The 22,431-nt window shown below is 41.5% G+C and overlaps 1 protein-coding gene across 8 annotated transcripts in view; it reads right to left on the bottom strand.

Annotated features, from left to right (window-relative positions):
• The window catches only part of MAGI2 (membrane associated guanylate kinase, WW and PDZ domain containing 2), a 1,446,279-nt gene that overhangs the window by 28,087 nt on the left and 1,395,761 nt on the right, over positions 1–22,431 (bottom strand). For 2 of the 8 annotated variants that reach the window (XM_073238939.1, XM_037021507.2), the window contains one exon: positions 19,198–19,286. The exons of 5 other annotated variants lie outside the window; for them this stretch is intronic. In XM_073238939.1, coding sequence (XP_073095040.1) covers positions 19,198–19,286 — 89 coding nt within the window. Of the gene's footprint in view, positions 1–19,197; positions 19,309–22,431 lie in introns of all 8 variants that reach the window. One more of the 8 variants, XM_073238941.1, reaches the window with a different exon arrangement.

Here is a 22,431-nt window from a genome sequence, read left to right as displayed (position 1 = left end):
GAAAGGGAGTTCAAAATAAAAATCATCAACATGCTAATGGAGGTACGGAAAGACATCCAAGAACTCAGAAATGAATTCCAGTTGGGGATCCAATCATTGAAGAGCATGATGGAGGGTATTAAAAGCAGTTTGGATACGGTGGAGGAGATAATAAATGAAATAGAAACTAGAGAAGAGGAATATAAAGAAGCTGAGGCACAGAGAAAAAAAGGATCTCTAAGAATGAAAGAATATTGAGATAACTGTGTGACCAATCCAGAGGGAACAATATTCGCATTATAGGGATAACAGAAGAAGAAGAGAGAGAGAAAGGGATAGAAAGTGTCTTTGAGGAGGTAGGTGTGGAAAACTTCCCCAATCTGGGGAAGGACTTAGTCTCTCAGGCCATGGAGATCCATAGATCTCCCAACACAAGGGACCCAAGGAAGACAACACCAAGACACATAATAATTAAAATGGAAAAGATCAAGGATAAGGACAGACTGTTAAAAGCAGCCAGAGGCAGAAATAAATCACATACAAAGGAAAGCCCATCAGGCTAAGATCAGACTTCTCAGCAGAAACCTTACAGGCCAGAAGGGAGTGGCATGATGTATTTAATGCCATGAAGCAGAAGGGCCTGGAACCAAGATTACTTTATCCAGCAAGATTATCATTTAAGTTTGAAGGAGGGATTAAACATTTTCCAGCTAAGCAAAAGCTGAGAGAATTTACCTCCCAGAAACCATCTCTACAGTCTATTTTGGAGGGACTGCTATAGATGGAAGTGTTCCTAAGGTTGAATAGCTGTCACCAGAGGTAATAAAGCCACAGTAAAGAAAGTAGAACAGCTAATTACTAAGCAAATGCAAAATTAAACTAACTTTCCCCAAAGTCAATCAAGGGATAGACAAAAAGTACAGAATCTGATAACTAATATATAAAGAATGGAGGAGGAAGAAAAAGGAGGAGAAACAGAAAAGAACCTTTAGATTGTGTTTGTAACAGCATACTAAGTGAGTTAAGTTAGACTCTTAGATGGTAAGGAAATTAACCTTGAACCTTTGGTAACCATGAATCTAAAGCCTACAATGGCAATAAGTACATACCTATCGATAATCACCCTAAATGTAAATGGACTGAATGTACCAATCAAAAGACATAGAATCACTGAATGGATAAAAAAATAAGACCCATCTATATGCTGCTTACAAGAGACTCACCTCAAACCCAAAGACATGCAGAGACTAAAAGTCAAGGGATGGAAAAAGATGTTTCATGCAAACAACAGGGAGAAAAAATGCAGGTGTTGCAGTACTAGTATCAGACAAAATAGACTTCAAAACAAAGAAAGTAACAAGAGATAAAGAAGGACATTACATAATTATAAAGGGGTCAATCCAACAAGAGGATATAACCATTATAAATCTTTATGCACTCAACACAGGAACACCAGCATATGTGAAACAAATACTAACAGAACTAAAGGATGAAATAGAATGCAATGCATTCATTTTAGAAGACTTCAACACACCATTCACTCCAAAGGACAGATCCACCAGACAGAAAATAAGTAAGGACACAGAGGCACTGAACAACAGACTAGAACAGATGGACCTAAGAGACATCTATAGAATTCTACATCCAAAAGCAACAGGATACACATTCTTCTCAAGTCCACATGGAACATTCTCCAGAATAGACCACATACTAGGCCACAAAAAGAGCCTCAGTAAATTCAAAAATACTGAAATTCTACCAACCAACTTTTCAGACCACAAAGGTATAAAACTAGAACTAAATTGTACAAAGAAAGCAAAAAGACCCACAAACACATGGAGGCTTAACAACATGCTCCTAAATAATCAATGGATCAATGACCAAATTAAAATAGAGATCAAGCTATATATGGAAACAAATGACAACAACAACACAAAGCCCCAACTTCTTGGGACACAGCGAAAGCAATCTTAAGAGGAAAGTATATAGCAATCCAGGCACATTTAAAGAAGGAAGAACAAACCCAAATGAATAGTCTAATGTCACAATTATTGAAATTGGAAAAAGAAGAACAAATGAGGCCTAAAGTCAGCAGAAGGAGGGACATAATAAAGATTAGAGAAGAAATAGATAAAATTGAGAAGAATAAAACAATAGAAAAAAATCAATGAAACCAAGAGCTGGTTCTTTGAGAAAATAAACAAAATAGATAAGCCTATAGCCAGACTTATTAAGAGAAAAAGAGAATCAACACACATCAACAGAATCAGAGATGAGAAAGGAAACATCACAACGGACCCCACAGAAATACAAAGAATTATTAGAGACTACTATGAAAACCTATATGCTAACAAGCTGGAAAACCTAGAAGAAATGGACAACTTCCTAGAAAAATACAACCTTCCAAGATTGACCAAGGAAGAAACACAAAATCTAAACAAACCAATTACCAGCAATGAAATTGAAGCGGTAATAAAAAAACTACCCAAGAACAAAACTCCTAGGCCAGATGGATTTACCTCAGTATTTTTTCAGACATACAGAGAAGATATGATGCCCATTCTCCTTAAAGTTTTCCAAAAAATAGAAGAGGAGGGAATACTCCCAAACTCATTCTATGAAGTCAATATCACCCCAATACCAAAACTAGGCAAAGTCCCCACCAAAAAAGAAAATTACAGACCAATATCCCTGATGAATGTAGATGCAAAAAAAAACTCAACAAAATATTAGCAAACCGAATTAAAAAATAAATCAAAAGGATCATACACCATGACCAAGTGGGATTCATCTCAGGGATGCAAGGATGGTACAACATTCGAAAACCCTTCAACATCATCCACCACATAAACAAAAAGAAGGACAAAAATCACATGGTCATCTCCATAGACTCTGAAAAAGCATTCGATGAAATTCAACATCCATTCATGATAAAAGCTCTCAACAAAATGGGTATAGAGGGCAAGTACCTCAACATAATAAAGGTGATATATGATAAACCCACAGCTAACATCATACAGAGCAGCAGAACTCTCTGTAAGCTTTTCCTCTGAGATAGGGAACAAGACAGGGATGCCCACTCTCCCCACTGTTATTCAACATTGTACTGGAGGTCCTAGACACAGCAATTAGACAAAACAAAGAAATGCAAGAAATCCAGATTGGTAAAGAAGAAGTTAAACTGTCACTATTTGCAGATGACATGATATTGTACATAAAGAACCCTAAAGACACCACTCCAAAACTACTAGAACTGATATCGGAATACAGCAAAGTTGCAGGATACAAAATTAACACACAGAAACTGTGGCTTTCCTATACACTAACAATGAACTAATAGAAAGAGAAATCAGGAGAACAATTCCATTCACAATTACATCAAAAAGAATAAAATACTTAGGAATAAATCTATCAAACTATAAGACACTCATAAGAGAAATTAAAGAGGACACTAACAAATGGAAACTCATCCCATGCTCTTGGCTAGGAAGAATTAATATCGTCAAAATGGCCATCCTACCCAAATTAATATACAGATTTGATGCAATCCCTATCAAATTACCAACAGCATTCTTCTACGAACTGGGACAAATAGTTCAAAAATTCATATAGAAACACCAAAGACCCCAAATAGCCAAAGCAATCCTGAGAAGGAAGAATAAAGTGGGAGGGATCTCGCTCACCAACTTCAAGCTCTACTACAAAGCCACAGTAATGAAGACAATTTGGTACTGGCACAAGAACGGACCCACAGACCAGTGCAACAGAATAGAGTCTCCAAACATTAACTCAAACATATATGGTCAATTAATATATGATAAAGGAGCCATGGACATACAATGAGGAAATGACAGTCTCTTCAACAGATGGTGCTGGCAAAACTGGACAGGTACATGTAAGACAATTAAACTGGATCACTGTCTAACCCCATACACAAAAGTAAATTCGAAATGGATCAAAGACCTGAATGTAAGTCATGAAAACATAAAACCCTTAGAAAAAATCATAGACAAAAATCTCTTGGACATAAATATGAGGAACTTCTTCATGAACATATCTCCTTGGGCAAGGGAAACAAAAGCAAAAATGAACAAGTGGGACTATATCAAGCTGAAAAGTTTCTGTACAGCAAAGGACACCATCAATAGAACAAAAAGGCATCCTACAGTATGGGAGAATATATCCATAAATGACAGATCCGATAAAGGCTTGACATCCAAAATATATAAAGAGCTCACACACCTCAAGAAACAAAAAGCAAATCCAATTAAAAAATGGGCAGAGGAGCTGAATGGACAGTTCCTCAAAGAAGAAATTCAGATGGCCAACAGACACATGAGAAGATGCTCCACATCACTAGTCATCAGAGAAATGCAAATTAAAACCACAATGACATATCACTTCATACCAGTAAGGATCGCCACCATCCAAAATACAAACACCAACAAATGTTGGCATGGTTGTGGAGAAAGGGGAACCCTCCTACACTGCTGATGGGAATGTAAATTAGTTCAACCATTGTGGGAAGCAGTATGGAGGTTCCTCAAAAAGCTCAAAATAGAAATACCATTTGACCCAGGAATTCCATTTCTAGGAATTTACCCTAAGAATGCAGCAGCCCAGTTTGAAAAAGACAGATGCACCCCTATGTTTATTGCAGCACTCTTTACAATAGCCAAGAAATGGAAGCAACCTAAGTATCCATCAGTAAATGAATGGATAAAGAAGAGGTGGTACATGTACACAATGGAATACTATTCAGCCATAAGAAGAAAACAAATCCTACCATTTGCAACTACATGGATGGAGCTAGAGGGTATTATACCCTCCAGTGAAATAAGAGCTCAGTGAAATAAGCCAGGCAGAGAAATACAAGTACCAAATGATTTCACTTATATGTGGAGTATAAGAACAAAGAAAAACTGAAGGAACAAAACAGCAGCATAATCACAGAACCCAAGAAAGGACTAACAGTTACCAAAGGGAAAGGGACTGGGGAGGATGGGTGGGAAGGGAGGGATAAGGGCGGGGAAAAAGAAAGGGGGCCTTACTATTAGCATGTATAATGTGGGGGAGGGCATATGGAGGGATGTGCAACACAGAGAAGACAAGTAGTGATTCTATAGCATCTTACTATGCTGATGGACAGTGACTGTAATGGGGTTTGTGGGTGGGACTTGGTGAAGGGGGGAGTCTAGTAAACATAATGTTCTTCATGTAATTGTAGATTAATGAGATTAAAGAAAACAAAATGAAAAAGAGATAATGGTTCTTAGTTTTTGTTAATAGAATTATGCCACTTTAACTCTTGAGTTGGCATCTAAATATGCTAATAAAATGTCCTTCCCAAATGAACACATATGTGGACTAATTTAAAAGTCATATATTGCTTCTTGGTTTAGAACATTAAATATTAAATATATTAACTCGCAATGCAAAATACTTTAAGGACATTTTGCATTGCTAGCTAAATAGCTAGGTAACTGCTCATCAATCTTTAGATAATATACATACCAAATCCTCATCAACAGGATATAAAGTTGCAATATTGACTGGGCAGTGAATGGGCCTTCGTACAAGGAACCAGAGTGAGGGTGACTGATATGTGCTCTGTGTGTTACCATCTTAATCGGGAAGGAAGAGAGGTTGGGGCAGGATGATTTAGATTATCCACAAATAAATTCTCCTCTGAAGACAGTGAAGCTGGGGTGTTGGGGCAGTAGAGTCTTCTCTCCTAGGTATCTATCTAGCCCAGCTGTCTGGGGAAGCTCCGGCATGGAACTGCCGGAGGAGAAGCGAATAGGGCTATCTCCTGGTGAGCCTGTAATTGCACCGGCCCAGACTCTGCAGGGCAGCAGGCTGCCTTTTAGAAGGCCCATGGGCCGTCTTGGGTTCTGTAATGATGAGCTTGTCATTTGCCCTCAATCTGCCGCCATCTTGACCCCCCAGCTTCCTTCCTCTGGCCGTCCTTCACTCAGGAGGCGAGCTTCCCCGCTTTCCCTGCTAAGGTAACTGGGAACCCCCGTGTCTGTGACTTCCTTTGCGCTCCAGCCCGGTGTCTGCTCATCCACAGCACCGCAGTGTTGGTGCTGCAGTTGTGGCGACTCCCGCCTCCTGCCCCTTCTTGTCCCCGCCCACTGCTCTGGGTGTCTCGGCCCTCTTGTCTTCAAGGCATGGCTTGCGCCTAACTTGCAGGCCTCTGCGCCGTCCCACTATTTCTCTGGCACGCACCTTACATTCCAGTCAAGCCGCTCTCCGTGTCTTCACTTTCACACCCAAAGTCTGCACCTTCACTGACCTTGCTTGTGACTGGATTGCCCCACTCTCTGCTTCCTAAAAGCCTGCCTGTTGTTCAAGGCATTCTTGACGTAGCCTTCGATAAGCTCTCAATGGAAGACGCACTGTGAGCTCTCTTTTGAGCACATGCTGGCTGATATTTACTTAGGAGTAGACTTGTGTGGGCCTTGCCTACAAGATAACAACCGTGGTTTATCCATCTTACCGTTCTTTGCAAGGTAAGAGACTTGCACCAAATTTGACTCAAGGAATGAATGAATTCAAGAGAAAGCCTTGCCCGGGTGACATTTTGGAAAGAAGGCTCTGAAATTAAATGGGTAACCAAGCTCATAGAGTAACATCCCCACTGGCATGTCTCCTAAATGCAGGGTGTATTAATTTGGGCATTGTTTTGTGTTTTATACTTTAATGGATTGCATGTCAGGAGGAAAGCCTGGGTGGACAAAACAGTAACTCTCCCAAAAGTCGCCTAAAAGTCCTTGTGTATATAATTCGTATTCTCACATATGCACATGTCCATGAGTGGCTATCAAGATGAAATGTGTCAGTTGGAGTCCCTCTCATCTTCTCTCTTCTTGTTCTACATGTTCATTAAAAATGTTTTCTCCTAATACTAAAATAATATGTTAATTAGAGATAATTTGTCTAATATATACAAATTTTAATATATAAAATGTTAAGTATATTATATAAAATATAAACATAGATATATAAAATATATAAAATTACAGATAATTTGGATAATACATAAATTGTATCATCTGGGGGGTATTTCTTACTCTTCAGGAATAAAAAAACCACTAATAAAAATTTGGATTTCCCACCAGTTTTTTGTCTTTCTATAACATTTCACCTCTCTACTCCCACGTTTATGTGAACCACATTTTCAGTCCACACTGTTTTTGGGTTGGAGGAATAGTTTGTCCTAGGGTCTCCATTCACCCAAGGATGGAGCACAAAGTCTTGCTGATTTCTGTTCTTACATTTAAGGCATTCTGAGGAATTTCTAGTGACTATAAAGGTTCAGGGCAATTATAAATAATGGCTTTGATGTTAAATTTTAATTTATTCTTCCCTCTCCTCCTGACACTTAGGATGTACTGCCTTTGTTTAAGGGATAAGACATGATAAGAAAGAGACACTATGAAACAAAAGATGAGGAGGATCTCGTAACTGCCACCACATTCCCAGTAAAGTGCTTCTCTCTGGAAATGGTCACTACAGACAGCAAATGAGTGCAAAGATGACCAACAAGAGGAGCTTAAACTCATCTTAGGCTCAGGGCATGTAGGGTGAAGGGCCATGGCTGAAAGCTTTTCCTTCTAGAAATTTCACTTTATGCTTATACCTTGGCTAACATCTGTTACGTTGCTCAGCCTGCTTCACTGAATTACTCTCTGAGCAGTTCTTCCACCATAAATCAAGGTTGAGGGGCCCGTACTTACTCCTGTGGCCCGTAACAAATGATTGCAGACAGCATTGCAATTCCATGATGCTTTAGCAGCTCGCAGTAAAGCACTTAGGAGCCTTTAACATATCCTCTCCACTCCAGTCCTGGATGTGGGTGGGGGATCTATTTGAACCTGATAAACAAAACCCATCAGTTCTAAGGATACAGCTTGCCAGACGGTGCCAGGTGACCTCTTCTAACAATGTACCTGCCAGAGCAAAACCATCAATGCAATGCTTCTGTGAAACACTGCAGGGATGTCTCAATGTTTTCTTATTTAGTTCAGAAGAGGAAAATGAGAACTCCAAGTATTCAGGGTCTCCCTGAACATCGACATATTTCAGAATTTATATCTGTAATTTTCCACACATTTGTGCTCTTGGCAATGAGATGCTCATTCTACTATCTTATGGTCTTTTGGCCTATGAAATATGCCACTATTTCTCTTTTCAAATACCATTTCATACACTGGGACTGATAATGAAGGCTGCATGATACCTATGTAAAAGGTCAGTAAATCTTTCACAGTAGAGAATATTCCTTGTATCACCAGGTAGAAGTCATCCAGATTTTCCATTTTTCCCACCTGAAGAAATTTCCTTGCTATTCCATATTTATTAAGTGCTACAACTCTGTTTGTATAACACATTTTCTTACTCAATTTCGTCCTTGAATAGTTTTTGCCCTTAGCTGTAAATCTGTCTGAACCTTAGAGATCTCATATTTAAATTGCCTGGTGGTTTTAGATCAATGTTATTGACTAGTATTCTGATTCATTTAGTTAGTCTCTTTTTTTCCACACCATAGGCTCTTCAAATTAAGTCTGTCTTGGTAAAAAGAAGAGGATGGCTATTTAAAGTGAAGGTTGGATACGAATGAATATTCTCAACTCATCTGAGGTAGTTACACAAGACAAGACAGCTCTTTTTAAACATGCCAAAGATGTCTGCTTTGGACAGCAACTAAAGGACATAGGAGGATTTTCCATAGGCTGCAGCTATTCAGCTGGGAGGCTTACTGAGTGGAGAGAAGGCAAGGATATTGAAATGTTTGTTTCTATGTCAAGTTTGTCGCATGGCCAGAAATTTCTTTTATGTCTTAGATTTCTGAGCTAAGTGTGGAGATGATACTCTCGTGGGTCTCATCTGTGTTTATCTGATGGAATTCTCAGAGTACTTCCTGCTGAAAACAGCATCTCCTAAGGACTTTCTCAAAGAAACAGCACCTATTTACAGGTTAAGGCACTGTTACCAGGATGAGAGATAACTAGTTAACACGGGCTTTAGTGGTTTCCTCAAATATTACCAATTCAGCAGGTTCCCTAGATACAAGTACTTTCACACACAAGTTAATAGGGGTGGGTCTCCAAATTCTGCCATGCCAGGTGATCCCTATGCAGACAGAGGCCAACAGCCTCCCGGTGACACCAGTCTGCATCTTGAGCATTGGCCTGCTGTAGTTCTGGGAGTAAGTCAGTGTTCAGTGTGCTGCCAGTTCTGCTGTTGGCAAGTGAACTTTGCCAACACTCAGTTTCAAAGTGTGTGAACAGCTCGTACTACCTAGAGCACTTCGGGAGAGAGCCACAGTAATGCTGTGGTGTCACGGTCATGGGCCTGCTCCCGACCAACTGATCTTCCTCAACGAATACAAGACACACGCGCAGCCACCTGTGAGTCAGCAGGGAAGGCTTATGGCTTTCAGCCTGGCCTGGTGCTGTGCTGTGAGAACACACACAGCCCTCTGCTTCTTTGAGAAACACTGTTGGTCCTGTTTAAAAGCAAACTAGCCAAACTGGAAGGGCCAATAGAAGTAGAACAAACTGTACATACACGTAAAGATGGGGCAGTTGTTGGTCTGGCCTGTGTTCTCTTTTCCAGTCCTGTGGGGACTCCTCCTGTGCTCAAGCCCGAGGGGTGAGCAGAGCCTGAGGCATCTTCTGGGAGTGCAGACAGCCTGGCCTTCTGCCTCGGCACCCGCTCTCATCTCTGGGCACTTCTCATCAGCCCACCTAGCCTCTGCCAGGGCTCCTAAATGCTTGGCTATTGGAAAAGACACTTCAACAAAAGTTTTACTTTCTCCCCCAAGGGTAGGTCCCCAAACTGGGCACCTAAGACTCCCTGCCTTCGTTCATCTTCCCCTGACAATAGAAGGTTTTGTTTTTCAAAGTTATCCTAAGGAAATAAACAAAGATATATGGGAAGATATAACTAACAAGGATATTTTTGTAGTATTTTTCACTGTTATTTAGAAAAACAAGAACAGTCCAAATAGGAGGTTGGTTAAATGATAACTTTATACAGCAAAGGGCTAAGCAGTCATGAAAAATGACATATAGAGGATATTTAATATCAAGGACAAGTCTTCTAAAAATATTGGCAAATGAAAAAAGCAGGTTCCAAAGGAAAAGGGTTTTCAAAAGAGGAAGGAAGAGTTCTTTTCCCTCTTTTGATTATTTCTCTTTTTGAGATATTCTATGACAAATAGGTATTATTTTGTTTAAATCAGTAAAAGTTATTTAAACCCAGAGCAGCCATTAGGGTACCATTTGGGAATAAATGCAGTCACAGAATAACAGTAGGAACATTTTCAAAACTGAGATTTAGGATATATCCTTTCTTAATTTCTATCCCAGGAGTTTGGCTCAGAACTGTTCTCTTCAAATAGTTCTGTCCAAGTAGCTGATGACCCTCAATACAGAAGGCATCTCAGGACTGTGGCATCCTTTGACTGAGCAGGTTATTGGGGGACAGGGGTCCTTTCTTCCCCTTTCCTTGTCATACTGGCCCCCAAAGGTGGCAAGGAGCCCTGAGGATGGACAGGCCGTGTTCCTGCTATAGGAATATGCCCCTGGTTTGGAGGTCAGGGAGTGAGGCTAAATCCTATAAATTCTTTCCTCCAGGAGGAATCTATTAGGCAGGAGTTTGGTAAGACAGAATTGAGACAGGGACTGTGGGTATAGTTAGTGTAGGGTGAGGGCCTCTGGAAAAAGATCCCTACCAAAACTCCATATTAAACAATTAAGCAAAGTCAGTCACATTAATTCTCTAAGGTAAAATATTAAAACTAGGAATATAAGCATTCTTCAGTGAGATTAGTTAAAACTAAAAAGCCAGGAGTAACTTGGCCTGGAATGTTTGAATATCCCCAGATAAGAAAATACCTCAGCATAGCCCATGTCTTCATTGTGTCAATTAAATGAGGCTATTGTAAAATGTACTTTGGCCTGCTAAAAGGCCCAGTTTATCTTATTTAACTTTACCCAGATGCTGCTTTTCCTCCTCCAGCCCCTAATCAAGTAATATGTAACCCGGGGATTCAATATAGCAAGCCAGCCCAGTCACAAACAACATAGTAAAAACAAGAAAGATTCCATCTTAAAGATAAGATTGCATTTTAAAACCTAAAAAGAAAAAAATAGGTTTCTTAACATAACAGACAATAACCCAGCCCACCTTGGGAGCAGGACAGGCGGTCTTGATTGATGTGCCCCCAAACCAAGAAGCTGTTATTCTGGGAGAGAATCAAAGCAGTAAATTTCTTGTGTTAACTTTGCAAAATAATCTGGAAGACTGATAAGAAACTTAGTGTCTTTTCAAAAATGAACATTTGGGGACCATTTAGCAGGTCTGCATCCCTAGCCCTTTGTCTCTCGACCGCCTATAAATCCCCTAGACAATGCACCACCATGGGCTCTCTTGTCCCCTCCTGGTGTGAGCCAGGAGCTCTGTCCTCTCACTTTATATCTAAATAAAAGCCTCTCACTTGCTCTCCTACTTTGAGTGTTTGTGAAGTTCGTTCTTCGACTCTGGCATCAGAATCAATACTTCCCTGTATTTCCTCCCCTCAGGTTTCTGGCAAGAGCAAAATTTGTGGAGTTTGTGGCTGTCTTCCCCTCTCTGGAGGGCTCCCTTCCCACCAGTCTTGTTCCAAAGCAGAAGAACCCACTTTCTGGGGTTGGTGGATTGAGGAAAGATCAGAGAGTGGAGACGGATGATGAAAAGGTTAAGGGAGAAAAAAATTCCGGTGGAAACTTGTTTACTCTTCGCTTGGAAGTAGAGGTGAAAATAATGGACCAGCTCTTGTTGCATCCCGATCAGCAGTCCAGACCAACGGTTCAGCTTGCTGGGAGGTGTTAAAGGCTTAGTTCTAGCTTTTTGTTTTTCAAGCACACCCGTACCCCCATGAGATCTGCCTCAGAATCAGCTGGATCAATACTACTTTCTTTTATGAATTGAGTTTATTTTGTACCTTCTCTTAAATGGAAGCAACCAGGTCTACTGGGTGGCTCTTTCTTAGGATGCAGTCACCTTATACAGTAATATGCATTATATATATCTTTTATATATATTAATATATAAATGCGGCCATTTAGTATAAATATAAGCAAAAGATGCTGCAGTTAGTTAAAAGAATTAATTTTCATACTGAAATGCTGAAGACTGGAAGGAATTCTTTTAGAACATCTCCCACACCACATGGCTTACTCTACAGCCTCTTCATCCGAGTGTGTATGTACTATGTTCTTATGCCACAGTTATTTTCAAGTCCCTTCAGTTATAGGAGTGCTTGGTTCCTTTTTCCCTTTTTTCCTAATAGATCATAACCTGAAGGGCAGGGCCTGATTCTATTTCCTTTCTAGCACTGAATCATTTGTTCATTCATTCATTCATGCCACGCTGTGCAAGGCACCATGGGTTGCGAAGCCCGGAACAGTTCAGCGAGTGCACTTGGGCCTCCGTCTGCAGGAGGGGACAGTTCTCTCAGGGGCTAGCATGAGACTCTGGCTTGCTAATTGATCCAGTAGCTAAGGAAATGTGAAACAGATAAAATAACCTGAAAAAATTTTTCATAAGAAACAAGATCACATAGAAAGGCACACAGAATGCCAGGATCTCCATGTCCCATTTTATAAGCCACAATCACCTGGCTGTGCATTTCCACTGTATGTCCCCATCACTTAAGGCTGCAGATGGACATGGATGGGAACACTTGCCCTTCGTCAGTGAGCTTCTTGGATGGGAATCAGGGTTCTGCTCTATTAGCTCTGCAGGCTCCTACTTAGCAGGGCTGGCAGGACAATTGATATTCCTGCTCCCCGCTGAACCTGAGCCACAGCCTCAAAGATGCCTTGGTGAAAAGAGGTGGGTACAAAAGAACATAAATAAGTAAACCGCTGAAACATCAACAGATTCCCAACTTCCTTTTGCACCTGGGCAGTCCCCCATCCTTCCTCCCCTGGGGAGCTCCAATGCCCTGTCTGCATCCCAAAACCAATCAAACAAAGGTAAGAACCTAAACAGCAGCAAGAATGGTGAAACAAAACCCTGGTAATGAGAGGGACCAGCGCCAGTCTTAGGATAACGAGGCTCTCCTCCTACTGACCAGCTCCTTCAGGAAACTCAGCACTGCTTGCCTAGTTTCCCTGAGGGCTGCCGAATACCCGTACAATTTACAAAAAAAAAATAAAGACAATTTACATACACCTACAGTAGTTATTTTCTGTGTTTCTTTGTCTATAGTGGCCATCAGACAGGTGTGAGGTGGTATCTCCTTATTAATGACGGCTGAGCATCTTACCATACACTTGTTGGCCATCTTACATTTTTGTGATCTAACCTTTTCACGACCAGTGGCTTCCAGATAGAGCTCCTCCATGCCCGAGGGCTGGGGGTATAGAAAGACGGGGACTCAGTTTTGTGTTTGACAACGGAAGGCACTCAACATTCACTTACATGCTGAGTAAGCAGTGACATTTTTTGTTTTTTTGTTTTTGGCTTGGGCATCGCCTGACGTTTCACTTTGAAAAACACGCCAAAGATACTGATAGCTGTAGGCCGGGGGAAACAAGCTATGGGTGGGAGTAATGGGAAAGGCCAACTGAACAGATGTATTTCTCTTAGAAAAGATAATTTTCTCCCTTTTTATATTTTATATAAAAAAGAGACATCTTGAACATAAAAAGAGACATTAAGAATTCCTGCTACTGGCTTGCCTTGTGTTAGTGAATTTTCATACTGAATTACAAAATGACCCAACTTATTTTTTTAAAGACACTATCTTAACAAAAGACAATCTTTCTCCAGAAAAGCCCAGTGTATGAAAGGAACCTCAAGTAGTCATAGAAAAAATGATTGTGTCCATTCATTAAAGTTGGGGTTATTAGGGACAGTGGCCACTGTGTCACTGCTCACCTGTCCCAGGAGAGTAGGGAGTGACCTGGAGCCAGGAGCAGGCACTGAGGGAAATCCATGTTCTTCCTCCCCTTTCCGGGCCTTCCTTTCTGTGCAGACCAAGTGGGGGGACCCCATCTGCCCGTCTGGTTTGACCAGCTGAAGGTTCACCACTCTGAGGTGAATTCACACTTGCTGTGAGTTACTATTTGAAAGTCCACACACACACATCTTAAAATTCCACGTGGTTTTTTACCTCCAGACTAGTTCAATCACATTATTTTCAATGCTAGTACTTTCAAGGAACGAAGTGTAGAGAAGGCAGACACAAGAAAACTAATTGTGATATTTTGAGTTTAATTCTTAGAGAAATTGCAGGCCCAGAGAGGGGCTGGAAAACATCCTGTCCAGACCCTGAGAACATCCGCGGGGCTCAAGTCCCGCTAACCAAGAGATGGAAATCTTGCACCTGCATCCTGTCCAGATCCTTGGGAACATCCGCTTGGCTAAAGGCTGATTACTATAGAACCCTAAAACTTTTTCCTTTCGCCGCTGTAGTCTCCTCGACTCAGCCCTTCACTACATCTGTAGTGAGGCCTCCTATTAAATCCTGCTGTCACCAATCTGCACTCGTGCGTTTCCTTGGCTTTCTTCACCTAACACTAAGACATCATATAACCGAGTCATATCATTGTACAGATGAGAATACTGATGTCCTCAGAAGTTCAGTGGTTCTTGAAAGGTCTCCTAGCTTGCTAACAGCATAACTTCTGAATTTTCCTGTGTTATTCCTAACAGTGGCTCTGCCATCTTCTCACATACTTAGGGTGTTTGTGTGACCTGGGGATACTTTTTGAGTCCTCGCTATTGTTATTCCCTTTACACCACCAGTGCCCAAGTCTTACAACTCTTTTATCAAGATGCTTGGCATCATCACCTCTGCTCTGCTCTATTGATTCAGCACCTCATTACCCCGTCCCTGCATTTCCTAAGCTATGTCATGGCCTCCTTACCTGACTTAACTCCCTGTCTGATCTACCAGTGACTTTCAACCTTGACTGCTCTTTACATTGCCCCTGGGGCATGTTAAAAAAATAAAAACCCAACAGCATAACTATGCCCCAATCTATCAGGTTTAATCAGTGTGGGGAGGAGACTCTATGGGTATTTTTTAAATGCAAATTACCCCAGGTGATTCTAATGGGCCCCCAGGATTAAAAACCCTTCCCCAAAAATGTGTTCCACCACCCTTAAAACACTTCTTTGGCCCTGTAAGTGTGATGCTCAATAATCTGTTTTCTCTTGCAGTTGGTTTCCGGATATTGGCTTCTTCCAAGCATTCAAAGTTCTTGCACTTCTCTCTCTGCTTTTTGATGGGAACTCTATGGTCTAGTCACATCATTTGCTTCTTAGCATCAAAATCATCTACCACAACATGTTATTTCCCTTATAGTAGATAGGTAGTCAGACATGAGCAGGGAGAGGAGGGGACTTCGGCCAGTGTTTACATTCGGCTAGGTACTTGCTTATATTCTATGCATTCCTTATAAACTGTTCTTGCTGGATGTGGGGAGCGAGGGTACAGATAATACACCAGCTCAAACCGGCTAGTTCCAACATGGAGAGGCTGACCCAAACCTCACCCCAAAATACATTATATGCTCATTAACATAATAAAAATCATTCCTCTCCATCATTAGCATAGTAAGATCATGCCCCAGCTCCACCCCACCCCACCCCATAACAATTCTGAGGACCAAGTACAGTCAAAACTCCCTCTGCTCTGCATCAGGGTGGAAGAAGCCCAAACTCTGAAAAAGCTCCACCCATTCCCCTTGAAACCTAAGTCCACTTACCCCACTTAGTGAATATTCATCTCCTTTTATATAAAAAAGGCTCCCCATGGTTCCCTCTGCAATTCTCCCTTGGGTCTAACCATCCCCAACTCTCAGGCAGGTACTCTTGCCTTTCTCTATAATCTTATTTCCCAATAAACTCTTAATGCTCAATCCCTTTTTTGCATCCGTTCTTGATTTCTTTCTCACAGTGAGAGCAAGGACCCGTCTCCAGTAACATTTCCATTTCGAAGGGTAGTGCTGTTTGCCTTCTTCTCTGCCCATCCTGAACCACTGGTTCCTTGACTGTTACCTCCAGAACTGCTTCTTTCAGGATCTCTGTCTGACCATTCTCGTCATTATCAACCCCTCTTATCTCAAGAGTTTGTTATCAGTTGGGTTTCTACCATCATGTTTTTGTTCCAAAAGTATACTTTCAGCTCTTTTTTTTAGTGAGATGGACAGCACCTTGAGGCGAGGGACAGTGCCACATTTATCTCTAGAGTCTCTATAGCACCAAACAATGGCTGACACATAACCATATTATGGGTCAACCTGGTTGAAGTTGGTATGGACTCAGGAGGCTATAAGGGAAGTTAGAGAGCTTTTCATGGTGGCCCCTTTTCCACTGCAGACAGGCAGGCACACAGTCCTACTCAGACCCAGTGTTATCTCTTGTCCCACTGTTCCCAGTAGCCCGAGGTCTCCAGGAGACTATTATACATGACATTTTATAGCAAATAAGCAACACTGGCATGTCAAACTGCAAACTGTGCTGCCAGCCTAGGTCACAACAATGATTTGAGAAAAAAAAAAGAAACAACAAAACTTAGATTAACCAGGAATGAATATCTAGAACATTGAACTAGCTAGTTTTCTTCCACTCAGCTCTCAACAGAAAGAGATATAAGAAAATTAGCTGATAGGCAGGAATTTATTTTAAACACACACACCCCTGGTTCTGGCTTACGCTGAGATGGCTGGTGGAAATTTGGGCCATCCTGCTATGCCTTCTGCAACTGTCTCAACAAAATTGGAATTTGCTGTCAGAATGATGACCTTGTGCTACTGTAGGACTTTTATTCATTCATTCACTTACTTCACTTTAGTCTGAAAAGCCTTGTATTAAGAACCTAGGCTGATGAGCAGTATTTGAATCCATGAAGGGGCACCTACAACACAGTATGTCCCAAACCAACCTCCAGTCTTTCCTCCTAACTTGCACCTTCCCCTGTGTGGTGCCATCTTCCAGCCAGCCCTGAGCCTTCATGTTCATTTTTCACCAAGTTTTGTTATTTCTGCCAATGAAAAGTCTGAAATATCTCCCAAATACATTCCCAACATGCTATGTCCACCACTATGTCTTTTTGGTTGTCCCATCGTTTGTCCCAACTTTCACAATAACAACATCATAAAAGTTTCCTATAAAATCCACTTAGATACTATCAAAGTGTGTTTCCAAATACAGATATTTTTACCCTCTCACTTAAATGATTTTTTGATGCCACCTGATGATATAAAATTCTCGTTTCTTTGTTCGGCACAGAAGGCCCTTGTGCACAGAGCCCACTCCTACGTTCTGGCTTTGTCCCTCCCTGTCCCCATCAGCCTGAGTGACAGCTCTTCTGAACGTTCTGACTGTTCACACTGTCTCCTCCACTTGGAACAGCCTCAGCTCTTGCTCACATTGGTGAAACCACACTTGTCATTTAAGGTTCAGCTAAAATCTTCTACAGAAGAATGTTCCCCAACTCTGGTACACGGCCTCTTTTGTGCTCTTATCGCCCCCTTGAGGACACTATTCACACTTGCCCCATTAGCTGATGTTCCCTGCACTCTTACTGCTTGTGAACACATACAGTCAGAGGCTCTCTCACTAATCTTCATATTCCCGGGCAAGGTGTCTAATAGGTGTTGGTGGGACTGAACTGAAGCCACAAAGAGCCCTCCTGGTTTTCTTTCCTTGTTTAGGTAGTGACTCTAGTGAACTGAATGATTCGGGTCCCCTCACCTCCATTAATTTACTGGTTTCAGTAAATTAAAAGGCAAACACATACCTTTGTCAGAAACACAAATCTATGCCTCTTTACATGGTCACTGGACTAGATTTCACCATTAATTACTTCATGGCTGTATACCTTTTCCTCCCAGGACATTTCAGCTTTCTCTTTTATGTCCTATTTTATGTTTCCCCTGATCAATAATTTGTCCCTGAGATAAGTTCAGACAAATGACATTTAAAACTTCTGGATAGCTTCAAGGAATGGTGGTGATGATGTATGCATGTGTGTGCACAGATACTTATATCAGCACCAAAGTATCTGATAAGAAAATGTTTAGCAGTAGGCCACTTAAATAATTCATGCAGTAAATAATACTACCTTTCATGTTAAATTAAAACCAATCCTGATGGCAGTCAGAAGGATTAACAATTGGAAAATATATTTTAGAAAAAAATTCAGAGAACTTGCTTCAAAGGCTTTGGTGGGAAGCTGTGTAGGCATAGCTGTGACAGCGTGTATGGAGTAGAACCAAACCCGGATTGAGAAATGTTTCAGCCTGGTGCATGTTTGTATGGCTAACTGGGGACTGAGCATGAGTGTCGGTTTCTGCTGAACAGTGAAGCGGATATTTTAAAATCTTGGTCCACTAAATCGTGGCAGTAGCCACCTGCCCATGGTAGGTGTGTCTGAGGTGCACTAGGGGTGTGTCTGAGGGATGGAAAAATGTTGCTTGAACCATATTTGCAAGGCTATCATCTGTATTCTGTTTTTTAAATGTATAGAACACTTTCTTCATTAAGATTAAAAAAATTTTTTTTATCAAATGTTAGGGTAAAGTACAGCCAACACTTAGGAATGTTCATTTTGAAATAGTGATGCATACTGTTCAGATATAAAGTGCCCACTTGCAAAGAAAGTCTCATCTAGGTGTTTTTTTTTTTCTCCTTAAACTTGGCTATCACTGAGTATGGAGGAAGGAATGAGAAGCTCCCATTCTGAGTGGGCAAGTCCGCAAAGCAGGCTGGGGAAATACCACAATGCCAGGTAGAGTTCAGAGTTTCCAGGGCTAGAGTGTCTGGTGACTGTGGCTGTCTTTCTGTCTGGTGCCAAAAGGGTGCCTCTCACCCCAGTACTTGGGCTGAGAAGAAATAAATTCAGTTGTTTGCACTGATGCCTGGGGAGGATTTTTAAAGTGTGTGGAGTGGAACTTGTCTGTCCAACCCCCTCACCCCTTCCTGCTGGGCCCCTTCTAGGTTGGACCCCTGGAATCTGGTGCATCTCGAATTTTCATAAGCCCACAAGTCCTGTCCTTATCACTTAGGTCTCAGCTATAGATATTTTCCAGAACTCTAGCAGTAATTAGACAAGCTACTATGAAAGAGAGAGCATTATACATTGGTTAAAAACATTTGCAAAAACAAAGCTCATTAGAGAAAGATAATATTCATGCAGATTTTACAAACCGTGTCTTTAGGGTGGCCCAATAAGTAGAAATATGGGGACCCATGCTTGTCACTTTTCATGCACATGGAGAGACTGGAAGGTACCATTCCTAAAGGAAGGGGAGGAACAGCCTAGGACCAATCATTAGAATTAACAGAACCAGTGACAAAGATATATTATTACTGTTAGAATTAAGATTGCTTAGTATGTTTAGAGCAGCTGAATACAAATTGTCTAGGCAGTAAGAATAAAGACTTAAAGTAAAGCTAACCCTATCAAGCATGCAGCAAGTGGAATTAGTGAAAGACTGAACTACATGTGTATTCCAAAAGTAGATTTTTCTCAAAAAATGGAGGGCATCCTGAAGTGCTTTTAGGGAGGCACAAAATGTTAAAAAAATTTTAAAAAGGTGATATCAGAATTTTTGTAGAATTTTCTAATAAGGATGAGGCATTTTAGTGATGTCAGCTGTCATTTGAGACTCGGCCACAGTAATCATTTCCAAAGTTTGAACAATGAATAAAAGAAAGAAATGGTGTGCCCATGTTTATATTTTCTCTAATAATTTCACAAATTCTTACAGTTCTCTTCACCTCTGACAGTTTGTTTATAAAGTTCACAGTTGACTTGCTGAGTATAATCATTTTCTGGACAAAAGTAGAGCTGAAAAAATGCAGCAATGTCTTGCCTGTTGACAACACTTCTCACCTGTACAAGGGCTGTGCTTTGACACCTCTTAGTGGCTGTATTGGTTTGTGTCTATCTCAGCTCGTGGGCTATAATTCTTTACCTACACAAAGATGGGTGCTAGAAATTCTGGAATGCCCAAGTCAGTAATGTCTGAGAGGCAGGCCCCTAGAAGATGCAGCAAACACTCCCAGAGATGCCTGCTTCCGTGTTCTCTTAGCTCCGCTCAGGTGAGGTAAAGGCAGAGGGGAGGCTAATGTGATCACAACAACTTAATCCATGCAGCTCGGACATTCTGAGGTGGGATTCCCTCTTCACCAGTATATTCTGATGTTATTCCCCACCTCAGAGCCTAAGTTGATCCATGGACACTGCTGTGTATGCATGGCTTTGACATGCAGAATGGAAAAGCAGGCCACATAAATTTCCCATTACGCCACATGGCGTTTTCCTTTGTGAGGTATGTGTCTGAGGGAAGAAAGGCTGACGGGTGAGAGCTACCATCCCGGGGTTAATGGAAAGTGGAACCTCTCTGTGGTAAAGAAACTAATGCTAACACTGAATGTCAGAAGTAGAAATTAAATTTCAAGATATATTAATCGAGTTTACCATTTAGCCCTGCCAAGATGCAAGTAATTTATACAAAAAGGATCAAGCTGTTCTAGTGTCTCACAGAGAAGGTGCTCATTTGATTTTAAATGTGGCCTTTACTGGGCTTGAAAGATACATATGTTAGGAAGCCTCATGGCCAGAGGTCAAATAAAGGGCCCAGAACATGGTAGGAATAAATTTCTGTGAAGTGTGGGTTACACATTGTAGTGAAATGTGAAAAATGGAGCATTGTATTCTGTGCCTAGCATATTTAAAGCACATGCTGTGAGTATACATGGTCAGCCCTAAAACCCACGGTTCTGATGTGGCCAGGGGTCACTATCTGTGACCTGAGAAGAACAGAGACCTTACTACAGACATATGGAAGCAGGTTGTTCTGTCAGCAAATATCTGAGCCACATTACAGTTATAAGTTATTGAGTCTGAACTGTGTGTTTGTCATTCTATTAAAATATTTTTGATCCCAAAGAGCACACTGAAGAATGTGTAGTTCTCAGAGTTTAGATATTTTGCTACAGTTAGAGCACTAATTCAAGCCTGGAGTAAGGCATTTCATAACCTCATCTTTGCTCCTGATTGAGGGAGGTCAGGTGAAAAGAATTGGGAGGTCTTTATCAGAATGGGACATGGGGCAATCCTGTCTTTGACAAATTTCAAATGAAAAAAATCTGGCCTTATGGACTCATTCTTTCTTCCACCAGAAAGGAAAGGTCTAGTGTACTTTCGTTTAAAAATGAAAGCCAGTACGCTGTTCGTAGACTTGATGTTTGCTGGTTATGGCCATTGGCTGGACCTACCCAAGCACCTGCCTTAAGGTCTCGGATGGGCTCTGCTCTGAGTACCTGGGTAACAGGGTTAGTTGGCAAATTCCTTCAGAGGGACGGAGACCTTTTCTGCATCATTTCTACATTGAGAAAAAGAAAATCAGACAGCGGGGACAATCATTTTGGCATTTAGCAAGCACGGGCTCACAACTGGTGTAGACGAGGGCTCAGGAGCTTGTCTTGAACCAGCACTCAGTGCTGTGAACCACAGGTCAGACTGTCCTCGAGGGGCCGGGGAGCTGAGCGCAGGTTGTCAAAAGGCCTGAGACGGAAAAAGGGGGTGGGGAGTGGAGTTCGAGGACAACCTAGTATCCCTTCTTCAAGTTGCAGTGGGCAAGTGTTTCAACAGAGAGCGAGTAAGACTAGCTGGGCAGCGGAGGCCGGCTGAGGGCTGCGCTCACTCGGCGGCGGCCGGCCAGAAGCACACCTGCCGTGGGCCCGGCCTTCACAGCGGAGCAGGAGGAGCACGGCACCCCTGCGCGATGCTTCCCACAGTCCTCGGCCAACGCCGCTCAGCTGTGCGCGTGCGCAGCCTAAAACCCTGCCTGGTGTCCGGGCGGCCCCGACCGGCTGCGCTTCCCTCTAGGGCTCCTTTTCCCGGGACTTCTGTGGTCGCCCTCTCGTGGAAGAGCGCAGCTTCGTGTTGTGGCAAGGAAGGGGATGTTCTCATCAGAGCCTAAACCGTGACTCTCCATAATGAGTTGGTCACTGGGGCCTCTAGTACAGTATTTGCAGTCTCCATGATGGAGGCTGTTGCTGTTCTTACGGGGGTTCATTCGCTCACCGCCTCCAGCAAGTATTTGGGAATTGCGGGAGGCTGGGCTTCAAGAGCTAAATGCATTTTTCTTGGTCATTTCCTGGTTACTATATGTTTTAATATATTTACAATATATATTATATATCTATATTTAATTATAATTATGTTTAGTGATTTATATTTATATATAATATGTATTTAATTGCAACGATGTATTATAATATATATGTTTATGTATTATAATATATATTATTATATCTAATATATTTTAGCAGAGTCTTCAATCCTATCAAGTGAGGATTTGGGAGGAAGGTCACTTAATATGTCCTTAAGAAGAAAAATGCATGTAGAAATCATGTAGGAGCATCCCCAAA

Source organism: Manis javanica, chromosome 6, assembly GCF_040802235.1.
Source record: "Manis javanica isolate MJ-LG chromosome 6, MJ_LKY, whole genome shotgun sequence".
NCBI classification, from domain to species: Eukaryota; Metazoa; Chordata; class Mammalia; order Pholidota; family Manidae; genus Manis; species Manis javanica.
Note: the sequence above shows the minus strand (reverse complement) of the source record. Positions and strands in the feature narration are given on the sequence as shown.